Below are 19,040 nucleotides of genomic sequence, written 5' to 3'. Positions count from 1 at the left end.
TCATACTTTTCAGTTGGCCAACATTTCTAAAAATCCCTTTTTTGTATTAGCCTTAAGTAATATTCTAATTTTGTGACACACGGAATTTTGGATTTTCATTTGTTGCCACTTCAAATCATCAAAATTAAATGAAATAAACATTTGAATGCATCAGTCTGTGTGCAATGAATAAATATAATGTACAAGTTACACCTTTTGAATGCAATTACTGAAATAAATCAAGTTTTTCAAAATATTCTAATTTACTGGCTTTTACCTGTATATATATATATACACAGTATATATACACAGTATATATACACAGTATATATATATATATATATATATATATATATATATATATATATATATATATATATATATATATATATACCGTATATATCGTTTATCTTGTGCTTGTCACCACAATATTCCTTTCTTTCTTCCTGTTTTACCTTCATCTGTCTATCCCCTCCTGCTGCCGGCCTGCGAGATGATTTTGGTAAGTATAAAAATTAGCTGAAATTTTTGAATGAAAGAAACTGCTCTTCTAAATGTGTCCACTGGATGTCGTTATAGCAATTCTTTGTATCCCCTGCCGCAGGAGTGCGCATGACTTCAGAGGGGGCGGAGCTATGTGCTTGGCTAAGATAGAAGACTGGGGACACATCTGGGCGTACATAAATATGCTGAAATAACATGTATCCCCTTCTAACTTCATGTGTGATTCATGAAATTCACAGGTTGTGTTGTAGATGATGCTACATGTACTGAAGAATTTGGAGGTAATCCTCCTTTTTCATTGTCCCATTTACTCTCTGTAAAGCACCAGTTCCATTGGCAGCAAAACAGGCCCAGAGCCTAATACTACCACCACCATGCTTGACGGTAGGAATGGTGTTCCTGGGATTAAAGGCCTCACCGTTTCACCTTGAAACATATTGCTGGGTATTGTGGCCAAACAGCTAAATTTTGTTTCATTTTACATCACATGGACAAAGATAAGACCTTCTGGAGGAAAGTTCTGTGGTCAGATTTTGCTGCCAATGGAACTGGTGCTTTACAGAGAGTAAATGGGACAATGAAAAAGTAGGATTACCTCAGGGCAACCTAAAATCATCAACCCGGAGGTTGGGTCTTGGGCGCAGTTTGGTGTTCCAATAGGACAATGACCCCAAACACACGTCAAAAGTGGTAAAGGAATGGCTAAATCAGGCTAGAATTAAGGTTTTAGAATGGCCTTCCCAAAGTCCTGACGTGTGGACAATGCTGAAGAAACAAGTCCATGTCAGAAAACCAACAAATGTATCTGAACTGCACCAATTTTGTCAGGAGGAGTGGTCAAAAATTCAACCAGAAGCTTGTGGGTGGCTACCAATAGAGCCTTGTTGCAGTGAAACTTGCCAAGGGACATGTAACCAAGTATTAACATTGCTGTATGTATACTGTTGACCCAACAGATTTGGTCACATTTTCAGTAGACCCATAATAAATTCATAAAAGAACCAAACTTCATGAATGTTTTTTGTGACCAACAAGTACAGTATGTGCTCCAATCACTCTATCACAAAAAATTAAGAGTTGTACAAATTATTGGAAACTCAAGACAGCCATGACATTATGTTCTTTACAAGTGTATGTAAACTTTTGACCACAACTGTATCTACACACTTCTTTAACAACAATACCAGAGGCTTTTGAATTTCATGCGACAGCTGAGCTAACAGTCAAGATAAATCCACAGAGCACATTGACATTACTCAACGGCAAACATGTGAATGTCACCTCCTGTTATCCTAAACCTTCCCAGGATCTTGACTTGTCCCATCAACCTTTGCAGTGATGCTCACAAACCAAAGCTGTACATTCCATATTGACGGTGTCTGATTCAAGATAAAGAAGATTAAGGAAAGAGTTGCGGTACCTGTATATAGAGAGGCAGGACTCTGACCAGACACTCCCACCTTTGCCCTAAAGGGATAGAGTCCCCATTGTGGGTCAAACTTGAGCATTGGTGACTCTCAAGTTCTTGGAGTTGTTTTCGGAGCAACTCAGAGGGTAGAGGGTCTGAGGAGGCCTCTGCTTTCTTCTTGTCCAACTCCAAAGAGACGGACAACTCCCCCGAAGCACTCAGCTCCCCTGTTTCTTTATTGATCCTCTCCCCTTTTATGCTTTCATCCTGGACGGGAGACATAGACAACGTTTAGAAATCCGCAGCCTCTCGCATCTAATTAGAGAAATTATCTCTACTTTAAACACTTCACTTTGTACAAATTGATGTGTTACCCCCTGAAGCCATGTAAACAGGTTGTTGTTTTTTTGAGTCGCTCAATGAATTAAAATTAAGGCACGTGGAAGCACAAAATGACCGTAAATGTCATTTTTAATCACCCCAATCATCAAATTTAATACAGCTTCAGTCATTTCCTAGCCTCAACTAGTATTGGTGTGGTAGCGTCATGTGTTGTCATTTAGAGCAGGGGTCTTCAACGTTTTCCAGGTCAAGCACCCCCCAAAATTGATAAAGAGATGGAGCGGGGACGCCCAACCTGTATAAAAATTGTACTTTAAATTTAACAGGTCCTCAAGGTAACTTCTTATTGTGCAATACTAAGATATCCAAATAACACAGCAGAGCGCTGGTAATCGCTAGCTAACTGGCACCTGGTGCGCTGATTGCTTGCTGTGAATTCATAGCTGGAAACTAGAACGCTAATCACTAGCTATCGTAAATGCTAACATGAATATAATAAAATCAATTAGCGTATTTTTCAAACTATAAGTCGCAGTTTTTTTCATAGTTTGGCCGGGGGTGCGACTTATACTCAGGTGCGACTTATGTGTGAAATTATTAACACATTACCGTAAAATATCAAAGAATATTATTTAGCTCATTCACGTAAGAGACTAGACGTATAAGATTTCATGGGATTTAGCGATTAGGAGTGACAGATTGTTTGGTAAACGTATAGCATGTTCTATATGTTATAGTTATTTGAATGACTCTTACCATAATATGTTACGTTAACATACCAGGCACGTTCTCAGTTGGTTATTTATGCCTCATATAACGTACACTTATTCAGCGACTTATACTCCAGAGCGACTTATACTCCGAAAAATACGGTAGTCATGCTAAGTAGTTTTCCTTTTACTTTATAGTGTAAGGTAGAGCTTAGCTGATTTGTGTAGGATTTTCATCAGTAGATAATAATACATAATTATTATACTTATAATTGTTATATTTTTTTATTATTTATAAACCTCTCCTGTCATTAAAAACTGTAACGCCGCTGTTTTGAACATTAATCAAGGTTCCTTGAACGCACCAGAGTTATGTGCTCAATGCAAAAGTAAAACCATACGGTTGCCATTTTAAATTGAACAGGTCCTCAAGGTAACTTCTTATTGTGCAATACTAAGATATTCAAATAACACGGCATAGCGCTGCTAATAAGTAGCTAGTTGGCAACTGGTGTGCTGATTGCTTGCCGCGAATTGATAGCTGGAAACTAGAGCGCTAATCACTAGCTATCGTAAATGATACCATGAATATAACAACAAAATCAATTAGTCATGCTAAGTAGTTTTACTTTATAGTGTACGGTAGAGATTAGCTGATTTGTGTAGGATTTTCATCAGTCGATAATAATAAAACATCATTATTATACTTACCGTATTTTCCGCACTATAAGGCGCACCGGATTATAAGGCGCACCTTCAATGAATGGCCTATTTTAAAACGTTGTTCATATATAAGGCGCACCGTATTATAAGGCGCATAGAATAGATGCTACAGTAGATGCTGGGGTTGCGAGACCTGTTGTGGCTCAATATTGGTCCATATATAAGGCGCACCGGATTATAAGGCGCACTGTCAGCTTTTGAGAAAATTTGAGGTTTTTAGGTGCGCCTTATAGTGCGGAAAAATACGGTACATAATTTTTATATTTATTATTTCACCTACTGGGTGTTAAACCTCTCCTGTCTTTAAAAACTGTAACGCCGCTGTTTTGAACATTAATAAAGGTTCTTTGAATGCAGCAGAGTTATGTGCGCAGAGCAAAAGTAAAACCATACGGTTGCCATTCCACTAGCATTTCTAAACTACACTACAGTGAGTTGGATTTTTGTTAGTGTGTATTTAAAGGCATTTACATGTGTGGTAAAACTGCGGGAATATTAAAAATATGTATATATTTTTAAAAACCTAATCAACCGAAAACTTCGACCCCCGTCTGCGATAAAGTTGTCACTCAGATCCTTTTCTGTTAACAGGCATGTGATTTACAAATAGTGGTGATGGACTATAAAGGCAGCTCACATTCCTCACAAATGCATTGATTCTTTAACATCTTTCATGTGAGAAGCTTCTGTTCCAGTGTGTGTGTGCGTGTGTGTGTGTGTGTGTGTGTGTGTGAACACATTTCCTTCAGCTGTCCACATGCACAATTTCAGAAACGTCTTACCTTTGTCAGTGGGAGAGCCATGTGTGCGTCTTAACAGAGCAGTGTGAAGTGTCTTGTGGAGGTCCAGATGAGTTCCTACTCTGTCCACGTTCCCATGTCAGGAGCAAAGGCAAGCGGAGACCTGCAAAAACATGACTGCCGCTTACTGTGCCGTGCTGCTGTAAAAGAGCCCGCCCTCACTAATCTGCAGCATATAGAGTGAACTTTGAACAAGCAGTTACTCACATTAGCTGATCAAGTCATGTGCCTTCTTACTTCCCCAGAGAAGCAGAAGTGAAAATGTGTTGTTGGGCTGTTTGGATGAGGCCCTCCCACTCTTAATGCTTTTTATAGAGTTGTACGAGGCTAGCTGATATATATTATGACTCATAATGATCACAATGTAGCTCATGTAGCTTCCAATTAAAGTATATTAGATATATGTTCTAAATTTGTGAATAGAACTGCTGGGAAAATACATTTAATTGCAAGAAAGACACAAATATACTAGAATATACACACAGATTTTTAGGAATCTGATAGGCCAGTGTAGGGCACCTGTAAAGTAGCCTTAGCCATAATAACAGAGTACAAAAATACCGTATAAAACAAGCACACCCTATTCAGAGGATGTTTTCCCCTTTCTTCAAATAATCTACCTAAAAATATATCAGCATCCCACCCTCTAACAGCATCCTGTTTATGAAATCCCACAATGAAGAGATAAGTGAACGTCACAAACATGAGCAACAGTGCCATCTACCGGGCCAACGCTATAGTACTATCAGCCGAAAAATAGCCAAACACCACAAAAGGCTTTCGAAGACGCAAAGTACAACTTTTTTTTTTAAATAGTCGTCATAGTTGGGTGATTTTTTTAGATTGTACAGCAATTATACAAATTAAAATCCGTAGCATAAGCAATTATTTCCCGATGCGGCGATATTTTGCCAGTGTAGGGCACCTGTAAAGTAGCCATAGCCTTAATAACGGAGTACAAAAATTTGGAGGGGAAATGCCGTATAAAACAAGCACACCCTATTCCCAGGATGTTTTCCCCTTTCTTCAAATGATCTACCGAAAAATATATCAGCATCCCACCCTCTTACAGCATCCTGTTTATGAAATCCCACAATGAAGAGGTATGTGAACGTCACAAACATGACCAACAGTGCCAACTAGTGGGCCAACGCTACAGTACTATCAGCCTAAAAATAGCTAAAAACCACAAAAGGCTTCCGAAGACGCAAAGTAAAACTTTTTTTTTTAAATAGTCGTCATAGTTGGGTGATTTTTTTTAGAATGTACAGCAATTATACGAATTAAAATCCGTAGCATAAGCAATTATTTCCCGATGCGGCGATATTTTGCCAGTGTAGGGCACCTGTAAAGTAGCCATAGCCTTAATAACGGAGTACAAAAATTTGGAGGGGAAATGCCGTATAAAACAAGCACACCCTATTCCCAGGATGTTTTCCCCTTTCTTCAAATAATCTACCGAAAAATATATCAGCATCCCACCCTCTTACAGCATCCTGTTTATGAAATCCCACAATGAAGAGGTATGTGAACGTCACAAACATGACCAACAGTGCCAACTAGTGGGCCAACGCTATAGTACTATCAGCCTAAAAATAGCTAAAAACCACAAAAGGCTTCCGAAGACGCAAAGTAAAACTTATTTTTTTAAATAGTCGTCATAGTTGGGTGATTTTTTTTAGAATGTACAGCAATTATACGAATTAAAATCCGGAGCATAAGCAATTATTTCCCGATGCGGCGATATTTTATGACGTAACAAACCATACGTCACCTGCTAGGAATCAGATAGGCCAGTGTAGGGCACCTGTAAAGTAGCCTTAGCCTTAATAACGGAGTACAACAATTTGGAGGGAAATGCCGTATTAAACAAGCACACCCTATTCCCAGGATGTTTTCCCCTTTCTTCAAATAATCTACCGAAAAATATATCAGCATCCCACCCTCTCCGGCATCCTGTTTATGAAATCCCACAATGAAGAGGTAAGTGAACGTCACAAACATGACAAACAGTGCCATCTAGCGGGCTAACGCTATAGTACTATCAGCCGAAAATGGCCAGAAAACACAAAAGGCTTTCGAAGACGCAAAGTAAAACATGTTTTTAAATAGTCGTCATAGTTGCGTGATATTTTTAGTTTGTATAGCAATTATAAAAATTAAATCCGGAGCATAAGCAACTATTTCCCGATGCGGCGATATTTTATGACGACGACAAACAATACGTCACCTGCATTTGCGAGAGTCATACATTGTCTATATGTATTTCCACTTTCAGGATGCAAAAACCATTTTAAAAGTTACAGTATGTGGAGCAATGTGCTTATATTTTACCTATTTGCTCTAACTGTATTAAATAACCGCTCCAGTTGTTTAAATGCCATGTTGCTGTCAGCTACCTAGCTTAAACTTGTCCGTGTGAATTCGATGGCAGCGAACACGTGTTGAAGCGCATTACCGCCACCTAGAGGAATATATGATGTAGGATAGACATTTATTTTATTTATCCCACATTGGGAAAAATCATATACCGCTCCCTATCAACATAAATAATTTGGTACATTTAAAACAACATTGATAAGGATACATAATATTCCGCATTAACATGTTTTTATTCGACGTGCAAATTTAGTCGTTTAATTTCTATTTCCTGTTATCTCGGCATCCAGCTCAGTTCATTCATTACGTCACTGACATGTGAACGGGTTTGACCAATCAGACGGCTAGGGCGTGGTCAGTATTTGGACGGCATACTGTACCGTTATGCGAGGCTCTGCCTTCTGCGTGTAGCCAAATATTGTTTATTATTTCCAAAACGAGCGAGCAACACATCGACTGAGATGCTAATTGTCTCATGTTTCACCTGTGATTGGGAAATAAGGCCAATTGTGCACGCGAAGCCACGATAATGCATCCGGTGCCTTCATGCTCCCTGGATGACGAAGACATATTTGACTTTATACAGACAGGAAACATTGAACAATGTGCACTCTTCATTGAAAGTGACAAATTGATCCTCAGGGAGAAAGGTAAGCAAATCCTGCATCATAGTGTTCCACATTTCTTCTTTTGTTTATCATTTCTAGTGTGCAGTCTGAATTAATAATATTCAGTGATGTTTTCATAGGTAAACTAGGTTATTTTCCCATATATATATATATATATATATATATATATATATATATATATATATATATATATATATATATATATATATACATATACATACACACAAACATATATATATATATATATATATCCCCCAGGTAAGCAAATCCTGCATAATAGTGTTCCAAATTTCTTCTTTTATTTATCATTTCTAGTGTGCAGTAGGGATTAATAATATTCGGTGATGTTTTCATAGGCAAACTAGGTTATTTTGCCGTATATATATATATATATATATATATATATATATATATATATATATATATATATATATATATATATATATATATATATATATATATATATACGTTAGGTCAGGAAAAAACACAGAGGCTATTTCATCCCTGTCTGTTTCATAGGTTTCCCTGCTTGTCAGGGGATTTGATATAAAATCCCTAGAACATGTTTTGCTTTATTCATTATTGACGTGTTTCTTGCTACTTTATGTTGTATATTTTTTACATGAGCTTTCCAGTTAAATGTATCATCAATCAGTATATCTAGAAATTTGGTTTCCTTTACTCTTTGGTAGAATAACAACAACACCTTAACGAAACAGCTTACAGCAGGGGTGTTAGACGTACGTCCCGCGGGCCTGGTCCGGCCCGAACAGGTTTTATCCGGCCCGCGGCATAAGGTTTGCTAAGTATAAAAATGAGCCGACATTTTTGAATGAAAGAAACAGCTGTTCTAAATGTGTCCACCAGATGTCGCAATAGCAAATATTTGTATCTTTGTAGATGATGCTACATGTGTAAAAAAAACAAAAAACACATGATGTTAGTGCACCGGTCGAGGAAAATGAGCAAACCACATAAATAACATACTGTAATTTGATTTTGATATTTTTTTATCTTGATAGTTTGAAAATGAACACCAATGAGTTGACTGATGAACATTATCACATCATTTATTCAGAAAATATAAATAATGACAAATAAAGATAGAATACTAATAACCGCAACATGTAAGTGTAACAACATTATGATTTGTACATTTTCAGAATGTGCTTGTTCTATTTTTAAACAAAGAAAACTATCCGAAGTTGTCTTTATTTTTAAGTTATCGTGCCGTGATTTTACCAGTCCGGCCCACTTGGGAGTAGATTTTTCTCCTTGTGGCCCCCGGTCTAAAATGAGTTTGACACCCCTGGCTTACAGGTTACAAAACCTCCTTTTGGTTGCTGACGTATGACACATACATGCACCAAGTAAGCATAGATTTGGCCAGATTTGGCCATTTTTAACAAATTCGGCCAAAAAAAAAAATTTGATTTTTGAAAATTACAAAAAAAAATTGGGATTCGAATGTGATAAAAAAAAATATTTTTTTAGCGCCGCTAATTATTATATACCATATGATAGTTTGTAAAAATAACAATACTTAAATATCTGCTTGTCACCTTGAGTTACGATTTCAAAGCAAGTAATCCATCAATTTGTACGGGGGTGAATTCAGTCTAAACCTGGGCCCGTGGAGAGGGGGTCCAGACTGGGGCCGGGGGGGGGGGGGGACACACACACACACACTCATTGTCATAGCACACATAAGCATGTGTGTAAGAGGGAAACATCAAACATCACAAAGGACATTAAAAGACATGAAAAGAGCAGAACTGATGCAACCAGACATTTCTACATACAGCTACAAAAGTAAAACAACAACAACAAAAAAATACATATACACTTTGGTGGCCTCTGCGGTGTTCCACGTCATTGTCTGCAGGGATGGGAGAGCGTGGGGGGGCATGGCCAGAGACAGGAGCAGACCCAACAAAGCAAACAAAAGAGCCAACTCCACCCTCGGCCGCCCACCAACTCACCGCCAGTGTCCAGTCCGCATGGATGAGCGAGGATGCATTCAAGGAGACATAGGTGTCTCATACCTGCTCATTCAGCCAAGACACCGTGAAGCACCGTCCGTCTCTGGCCAGGTTCAAGTCGATTTACTGTTTATATTATATAATGTTTATAGCTTAAATCAAATCACAACAAGCTTTAAATATTGTGGCTTCATCACATCACAGATTTTTTTATGTTTTTGGGGAGTTTGTTAAGCATATTCTTCAACATTGAGCTTAAAGCACGGCAGTGAAGTGAAAACCATTTCAGGTGACTACCTCTTGAAGCTCATCGAGAGAATGCCAAGAGTGTGCGAAACAGTAATCAGAGCAAAGGGTGGCTATTTTGAAGAAACTAAAACATGTTTTCAGTTATTTCACCTTTTTTTAAGTACATAACTCCACATGTGTTCATTCATAGTTTTGATGCCTTCAGTGACAATCTACAAATGTAAATAGTCATGGAAATAAAGAAAACTCATTGAATGAGGTGTCCAAACATCCAAAAAATATTTAATATCTAAAATCTAGGATATTTTAAATTCAACTATTCAACTAAACATGAACTCAAAATCCTCACCCGACATACATCTATAGGAATCATTTTGGTTTTTGTATCTATTGTTTACAAATGCACAAAGATATCATGTCTGACAGCTCGTTTCACGTTGGTCATGAAAAAAACGTTGGGTTTATTCAAGAAAATCTGCCAGCGAGCAAGTTAATTTTAGGTAACTGACTCTTTTTTTTTGGAAGGTAAACCCTGAATTACCCTCATCTCAGCCTCCACAAAGTCAGATTTTTGACTTCACCTGCTTACTGTAATACATAATTTCGAGGGCAGACATCTTTAAAGTTAAAGTTAAAGTACCAATGATTGTCACACACACACGAAGTGTGGCGAAATTATTCTCTGCATTTGACCTATCACTCTTGGTCACCCGCTGGGAGGTGAGGGGAGCAGTGAGCAGCAGCGGTGGCCGCGCCCGGGAATCATTTTTGGGGATTTAACCCCCAATTCCAACCCTTGATGCTGAGTGCCAAGCAGGGAGGTAATGGGTCCCATTTTTATAGTCTTTGGTATGACTCGGCCGGGGTTTGAACTCACAACCTACCGAACTCAGGGCGGACACTCTAACCAAATTGGTGCATTTATTTCCTTTGATCCAGGCTGGGGCGGTTTTACTCCGCTCCACTATGCTGCCCTGCATGGCAACTCTGCACTGGTCGACCTTTTCCTCAGCAACGCCGCTGACCCCAACCTGGCGTGCGACGCGGGACAGACGGCGTTTCACTTTGCATGCAGGTACTTGCCGCTGATGTTTACTTTGCGTCTCTTTAACGTCTAACCATGGCGTCGTCTTCCGATAGGCAGGGAAACGTTTACATCATTCATAAAATGATGCAGCACGGAGCTGATCTGCGCCTCGTAGATCTGCAAGGAAAATCGGCTTTGCACCATGCGGTGACTGGAGGCAGCATGTGAGTCAGGTCCATCTTGTCACAACTGGACGTTTCATACACGCGCCGACTTTGCGTTATGTTTCCCCAGCATTGCGGTGCACTATTTGTGGGAGACGGAAATGCTGCGTTTCACGGACACAGACATGCACCGGGTGACGCCCCTCCACCTTGCAGCATCTACAGGCAACACAGATATGGTCCAGTACCTTCTCAAACAACAGGTAGTCAACCTTTTTTATTCTTACCGTCCAAATAAAAAGGCAAGTTCTCATAAGACTCATATGACCCCATTCCTGGGTGGATCTCGCGTAAGAGAAAGAGGTACCGGTAGGTTCATTTTGCAATGCAGTGCTGAAAATGATGGAAAGCGCCACTCTACATAGCAACTGACGCCGTGGTCAAAGTTGGAATTGCCCTCTCCCCCAATTTGTCACGTTTCATGTAGGGCTGCAACTAACAACTAATTTGATCATCGATTAATCTGTCGATTATTACTTCGATTAATCGATTAATTATCGGATAAAAGAGACAAACTACATTTCTATCCTTTCCAGTATTTTATTGAAAAAAAACAGCATACTGGCACCATACTTATTTTGATTATTGTTTCTCAGCTGTTTGTAAATGTGGCAGTTTATAAATAAAAGTTTAAAAAAAAAAAGAAGTAGCCTCTGCGCATGCGCATAGCATAGATCCAACAAATCGATGACTAAATTAATCGCCAACTATTTTTATAATCGATTTTAATCGATTAGTTGTTGCAGCCCTAGTTTCATGTGTCAGGTAAACCGTGATGAATGAGGGCCATATGAATCCCCTTCCTACTGTGGCCTACAATGCTGCAATTAAAGCCTCTGTTCAGTTAACCAAGTCTCTTATTTCTCTTAATTCAAGTCAGAAAATAATTTTAATTAACAGAACAACCTCTGTCATGATCTGTGGCTTGGATCATGTTTTGTTATTTTCTGTTAGTTTTGGACTCCCTTAGTTCCTGTTTGTGCACCTCTGGGTTTGTTTTCGTTTCCATGGGGATTATTTGGGTTCACCTGCCTCTGGTTAGTGGTCGGCACGCTCACCTGTTGTCGACCACTAATCAGAGAGCTATTTATTCACCTCTTTCGCTACGCTCAGTCTGGCTTCATTGTTTGCCATACGCAACAGGTTACGTTAGTATTTCTTGTCTCCTAGTTTATGTTTCCTGTGCTAGTTTGTACCTTAGCTTCACGTGCAATTGGCACGTTTTTCCTTCTGCTTGTTTTCTGTTTTTGGTACGTCTTTGATTTTTAAAAATTAAATCATGTTCCTACCTGCACGCCTTGTCCGGAGTAGTCCGTCTGCATCCCGGGAGAACGAACCCCGCAGAAAGATGTGACCCCCCCCATACATGACAACCTCGTGTTGTAGTTTTTTTTTACAAACTCAACAAGATGACAGTTGAAGTATGATACTGTAAGTTGTCAGCGTCCAGCAGCTTTATCTAACTCTGCATGCACTTTAGATTGGTGCGACACATCTGTTTCTGTCGCTGACAGTTGTTTACAGACACATTAGACTTAATAATGTATGCATAGTCAAAAGAGAAAGAAAATAATAAGCAAACCAAAGTGAAAAGACTTAATTTGAAAGATTTAGTTTGTTTGCTAACTTTGTTGAAAGATGGCTGAATTTAAGCACAATAATCTTACTGATCTTATTTTTTAATAATGTGGTAGTACACAGTTTGACCCAATTGTATTTATAACTTCCATAGATAATGAGTAAAACAGAATGTGTATGTTTAATAAGTACTTTAATTTAGGAAATTATGTAGTCATTCACATCGACGTCCCACTGGGGTGAGTTTTTCCTTGCCCTTATGTGGGCTCTGTACCGAGGATGTCGTTGTGGCTTGTGCAGCCCTTTGAGACACCTGTGATTTAGGGCTATGTAAATAAACATTGATTGATTGATTGATGTAGTATTTTCGTAATCATTTAATATTGGTTTTAATATTTTTATTTTATTTTTTATAGTCTTTTAGAATAATTTTGAAAATATTGTAATGTTTTATATTAATGTAATTATTTTTTTAAACATTTATAAAAATATTCCATGTTTTTTTTTTTTTTTAAATACAAAATAGGTAAAGAAAATGGCAACGTATTGTAGAAGATATAAATATTAAAAATATATGTATATATTTGCCATTTTCATTTGAAAGATGGCTGAATTCAAACGATACACTGATCATATTTTTTAAGAGTGGGGAAAGTACACAGCTTTTGCCAAAAATGTAATTATAACCTCCACAAATACACTATCTAGTAAAACAGAATGTGTATATGTTTAATAAGTAATTTAGAAGATAATGTAATAATATTTTATGATAATTTAATATTGTTTATATTTTTTTTATATATTTTCAAAGTTGTTATAATATTAAAAAAAAAAGTAATATTGTTTTCAATATTTTTTAAATATTACATTATTTGAAAAATATTGAAAACAATATGAAATTACTATAACAATATCATTTAAATTTTTATTTAAATGATATTGAAAACAATATTAATTATTATTGAAAACAATATGAAATTATTATAACAATATCATTTAAATTGTAATTTAAATGATATTGTTATAATAATTTCATATTGTTTTCAATATTTTTCAAATAATGTAATATATTTTTGACAATTGAATAATGTTTGTAATATTTTATAAAATAATGTTTTATTGATTTCTTTTTAAGTGTTGAAAATAGGTAAAGAAAATGGCAAAATACAATAAAATATATTATTTATTAAAGTAAAATATATTCGCCATTTTCATTATACACAATAATTTAAATGATCATGTTTTCCAGAGTGGGGTAAATACACACTTTTTTACCCAGATGTATTTATTCTCCACGAATAGTGAGTACAACTGAATTTGTAGGTGTTTGATAAGTAATTTTGAAAAAAGGTAATAATATTTTGTAATCATTTTATATTATTTTCTTTGTTTTAAAATATTGTTTTTTAAATAATTTTGACAAAATCTCACATATATGTATATAATTGTCGTTTTCAATATTTTTAAATAGTATATATTTTTAATTGTAACAGGAAAATAGGTAAGAAGAAGGTATAATTAATAATAAATAAATAAATAATAATAATAATAATAATAAAATGCATATTTGCCATTTTATTTGAAATATGGCTGAATTTAAACACACAAATCTCACTGAACACATTTTTCTGAATATTTTGAATACACAGTTTTTGCCCAAAATGTATTTATACCCTCCACAAATATTCAGTAAAACATAATTTGTATGTATTTTCAAAAATAATTTCATATTTTAATGATAATGTAATATTGTTTTCAGTATTAAAACAACTGGTTTTTTTTAAATAATTCTGAAAATAATTTTATATTTAAATAAGTGGTTTTTCAATATTTTTTAGATTGTTTTTTGTATTTAAAAATGTCCGAATGAGTTAAGGAAATTGCAAAAGAATGTCAAAGATATAAGCGATAAAAAAAATATTCACCATATTCATTTGAAAGAGGGCTGAATTCAAACAATAATCTCAATGATCATATTTTTCATAGTGGGGTAACTACACAGCTTTTGCCCGCAATATATTTCTACCCTTCGCAAATGTTGATTAAAACAGAATTTGTATGTGTGTGATAAGTAATTTTGGATATTTTTGAGTATTTTTTCTAATAATTCAATATTTGTTTCAAGATTTATATTCCTCAAAATTGTAATTGTTTTTATAACTTTGAAAATATGATATATATATATATATATATATATATATATATATATATATATATATATATATATATATATATATATATATATATATACTTTTTTTTTTTTTAACTTGGGACTTCTGGCGGGCCAGATTTTGGATGCTGGCGGGCTGTAGTTTGGGGACCCCTGGTCTAAATAGCTGGCAATACTAGTGAATATATATTTCCCCACATGGCTACATTTGTGCAGCGTCTTTGTAAAAAACATAAAACATGATAATGTTTGTCATTAACATATTACTCTAAAGGTTCAAATTGAATACATAAAAAAATACCAACTAAAAACAAAAACATTCTTTTTGTGTATCAGCGCTGTGCTGCGGATGACGTCGACCAGCAGGGGTGGACGGCTCTGCACGTTGCAGCAGAGCGGGGCGGCGTGGAGGTGTGCTGGATGCTGCTGCAGAAAGCTGGGTGCAGGGTGCTTCATGAGAAAAACTTCAACGGACTGACGCCCCTGGACCTCAGCAGGCAGGGGAAAACATTTAGGTGAATACAAAAAAATATATACGTTGGTCAATTCCCAACACATTTAATATACAGTATGTACAGAACCAGTGAAGTTGGCACGTTGTGTAATTCGTAAATAAAAACAGAATACAAGGATTTGTAAATCCTTTTCAACTTATATTCAATTGAATAGACTGCAAAGACAAGATATTTAATGTTTGAACTGAGAAACATATATTTTTTTTGCAAATAATCGTTAACTTGGAATTTTATGGCAGCAACACTTAGCAAAAAAGTTGGCACAGGGGCATTTTTACCACTGTGTTACATGGCCTTTCCTTTTAACAACACTCAGTAAATGTTTGGGAACTGAGGAGACCAATTTTTGAAGCTTTTTAGGTGGAATTATTTTCCATTCTTGCTTGATGTACAGATTAAGTTGTTCAACAGTCCGGGGGTCTCCGTTGTCGTATTTTAGACTTCATAATGCGCCACACATTTTCAATGTGAGACAGGTCTGGACTACAGGCAGGCCAGTCTAGTACCCGCACTCTTTTACTATGAAGCCACGCTGTTGTAACACGTGGCTTGGAATTGTCTTGCTGAAATAAGCAGGGGCGTTCATGATAACGTTGCTTGGATGGCAACATATGTTGCTCCAAAACCTGTATGTACCTTTCAGCATTAATGGTGCCTTCACAGATGTGTAAGTTACCCATGCCTTGGGCACTAATACACCCCCATACCATCACAGATGCTGGCTTTTCAACTTTGCGCCTATAACATTCCGGATGGTTCTTTTCCTCTTTGTTCCAGAGGACACGACGTCCACAGTTTCCAAAAACAATTTGAAATGTGGACTCGTCAGACCACAGAACACTTTTCCACTTTGTATCATCAGTCCATCTTAGATGAGCTCGGGCCCAGCGAAGCCTGCGGCATTTCTGGGTGTTGTTGATAAATGGCTTTCGCTTTGCATAGTAGAGTTTTAACTTGCACTTACAGATGTAGCGACCAACTGTAGTTACTGACAGTGGTTTTCTGAAGTTTTCCTGAGCCCATGTAGTGATATCCTTTACACACTGATGTCGCTTTTTGATGCAGTACCGCCTAAAGGAACGAAGGTCCGTAATATCAACGCTTGCGTGCAGTGATTTCTCCAGATTCTCTGAACCTTTTGATGATATTACGGACCGTAGATGGTGAAATCCCTAAATTCCTTGCAATAGCTCGTTCAGAAATGTTGTTCTTTAACTGTTGGACAATTTGCTCACGCTTTTTTTCACAAAATGGTGACCCTCGCCCCATCCTTGTTTGTGAATGACTGAGCATTTCATGGAAGCTACTTTTATACCCAATTGTGGCACCCACCTGTTCTTAATTAGCCTGTTCACCTGTGGGATGTTCCAAATAAGTCTTGAATGAGTATTCCTCAACTTCCTCAGTCTTTTTTGCCACTTGTGCCAGCTTTTTTGAAACATGTTGCAGGCATCAAATTCCAAATGAGCTAATATTTGCAAAAAATAACAAAGTTTTCCAGTTCGAACGTTAAATATCTTGTCTTTGCAGTCTATTCAATTGAATATAGGTTGAAAAGGATTCTGTTTTTATTTACGATTTACACAACATGCCAACTTCACTGGTGTTGGGTTTTGTAAGTAATGTTGATAAATGTAGGCTCTCATAAAGATCTAATACAAAAACTGCATGAAAGTATTACTGAACCTTACAATGGCTGCTCCTTTAACCATGTTGTACTTAATGAAGTGTCCAGTGAATATATATATACATCATTGCGATTAGTTGTTTTTATTTTGTAGGCATCATGAGCTCACCAAACCACTGAGTCAGTACATGAACGTGCCACTCTTATATGTGCTTTTATTTTGTAGGGATAAACAGCTCACCAAACTACTGAGTCAGTACATGAACGTGCCTCACTATATGTGCTTTTATTTTGAAGGCATAAACAGCTCACCAAACTACTGAGTCAGTACATGAACGTGCCAATCTACCACAAGCCCAAAGAGTCTGATGGTAAAAAATTGTCATCATGTTGTGTACACTAAATGTGTACGTTCATGTTTGTCTATTTGTGTTGTTTTTTTCCCCCCGACTCTAGCTTTGTACTACTGGACGCTGTTTTTCCCCGGCCTGAGCGGAACCGTCATTCTGCTGATAGCAGCCGTGATGGGAGGTTACGGTGGTCTCCTTTGCAGCGTACTCTTCCCCTGGCTTGCCAGAAGCATCTTCACACAATACCACCGCATGGCCACCTATCAAAGGTTTGGAAAAGCGTTGCGTTTCCATCGTACGATAACATTATCAGCATATTTCACGGCTTGTTACGTCTTCATCTCCCTTCCAGGTTACCCAACCCCATTTACTTGGGAACCCTCATGGCCGGACTGCTTCATTCCCTGCTTTGCTTTTATTGGAAAATAATAGCTAATATCCTTTTTTTCCCACTGTGAGCTCAACAATGTTGGCCAAATTTAATTTTTGTTTCCCAAAATTATCTAGATTAGTAGTTAAATATTTTAGACGCTATTCAGTGGAACCTCGGACATATCAGTGCAGTGTCAATACAGCTAGTGAGTGTGCCAAACACTCAGAGGTCTGTCTCTCTTTGATACTTGCTGAGCATTTTGTGCGACTTGACACGTTTCGTTTGTGGGCTCCTTCGCGTAGTTTAGAGTTGAGATATTTTTCAAGCTGGCTGACATCATTTCTTCATGGATGTATAGCAAGTATAGAATAGAATAGAGTTTTATTGTCATTATTACAGTGAACAGGTTCAAAGAACAACGAAATTGGAGCAGATCCTCGAAGGTGCATACACAATAATTTAATAATATAAATAGTAAAAAAATATAAAAGAGAAAATATGTATCTATATATTTGTATACATCCACACACATGCACATACCCATGCATATGCATATATATATATATATATATATATATATATATATATATATATATATATATATATACATATATAACATTATTGCACATTATAGTGCGAAAAAATAAAAAGACATGACACATGAGGACATGACGGACACATTGTGCTCACTTAGTGAAGTGAATTATATTTATATAGCGCTTTTCTCTAGTGACTCAAAGCGCTTTACATAGTGAAACCCAATATCTAAGTTACATTTAAACCAGTGTGGGTGGCACTGGGAGCAGGTGGGTAAATTGTCTTGCCCAAGGACACAACGGCAGTGACTAGGATGGCGGAAGCGGGGATCGAACCTGGAACCCTCAAGTTGCTGGCACGGCCGCTCTACCGGCCTAGCTATACCACCCCTCAGGCCTGTCTAATGCTACTAAAGTATGTGAATTGAAAAAAAATACGGGTATCATGTGTATATATTGTATCTGCTGATGTAGTTAATCAGAATCAGAATCAGAAATACAAATTAAGATTTTTTATATTTTTTCTTCCAGAATAAATTGTATATCATATAAATTAATCAGTTGCATTCGGGCGGAAATGCAGCTGAGATAGGCTCCACCACCCCCCGCCACCCCAAAAGGGACAAGCGGTAGAAAATGGATGGATGGATGGATAAATTAATCATATAAATTAAGTTGTAATTGTAAAAAAAAAAAAAAAAAGACCAATGCGGTATACGTCAAAATGACAAATATCAGCACCGAAAATGGTCGATGTGTAGTGTATACTATATTTGTATATCCTATTCCAACAATGTTGCATTTAAAAACACAATGCAATTTTACAAAGTAACTTTGTTGTTGTTTTTTAAATCCCTGGCTGAATGTATTTTTAGAGCCGCAGTGTTGCACCAGGTTAACAATACACTATCTGTTCCCATGGTAACAGCATCAGC

The 19,040-nt window shown here is 36.9% G+C and overlaps 2 protein-coding genes across 6 annotated transcripts in view; one reads left to right on the top strand and one right to left on the bottom strand.

Moving 5' to 3' along the window:
* The window catches only part of wdfy4 (WDFY family member 4), a 79,949-nt gene extending 73,064 nt beyond the window's left edge, over window positions 1–6,885 (bottom strand). For 3 of the 5 annotated variants that reach the window (XM_061951031.1, XM_061951070.1, XM_061951106.1), the window contains exons 1-3: window positions 6,801–6,885; window positions 4,449–4,569; window positions 1,904–2,158 (exon numbers count right to left, since the gene is read on the bottom strand). In XM_061951031.1, coding sequence (XP_061807015.1) covers window positions 1,904–2,158; window positions 4,449–4,469 — 276 coding nt within the window. In that variant the 5' untranslated portion in view covers window positions 4,470–4,569; window positions 6,801–6,885. Of the gene's footprint in view, window positions 1–1,903; window positions 2,159–4,448; window positions 4,570–4,673; window positions 5,601–6,800 lie in introns of those variants that run through there. The other 2 variants (XM_061951062.1, XM_061951052.1) reach the window with 2 other exon arrangements.
* Window positions 6,886–7,220: 335 nt separating this feature from the next.
* LOC133597891 (polyunsaturated fatty acid 5-lipoxygenase-like) overlaps window positions 7,221–19,040 on the top strand; it is a 55,061-nt gene continuing 43,241 nt past the window's right edge. The window contains exons 1-8 of the mRNA XM_061950915.1: window positions 7,221–7,495; window positions 10,645–10,780; window positions 10,846–10,956; window positions 11,027–11,159; window positions 15,041–15,219; window positions 17,144–17,217; window positions 17,303–17,465; window positions 17,549–17,631. Coding sequence (XP_061806899.1) covers window positions 7,375–7,495; window positions 10,645–10,780; window positions 10,846–10,956; window positions 11,027–11,159; window positions 15,041–15,219; window positions 17,144–17,217; window positions 17,303–17,465; window positions 17,549–17,631 — 1,000 coding nt within the window. The 5' untranslated portion in view covers window positions 7,221–7,374. The remainder of the gene's footprint in view (window positions 7,496–10,644; window positions 10,781–10,845; window positions 10,957–11,026; window positions 11,160–15,040; window positions 15,220–17,143; window positions 17,218–17,302; window positions 17,466–17,548; window positions 17,632–19,040) is intronic.

The sequence above is a fragment of the Nerophis lumbriciformis genome, linkage group LG02, assembly GCF_033978685.3.
Source record: "Nerophis lumbriciformis linkage group LG02, RoL_Nlum_v2.1, whole genome shotgun sequence".
Classification (NCBI taxonomy): domain Eukaryota; kingdom Metazoa; phylum Chordata; class Actinopteri; order Syngnathiformes; family Syngnathidae; genus Nerophis; species Nerophis lumbriciformis.
Note: the sequence above shows the minus strand (reverse complement) of the source record. Positions and strands in the feature narration are given on the sequence as shown.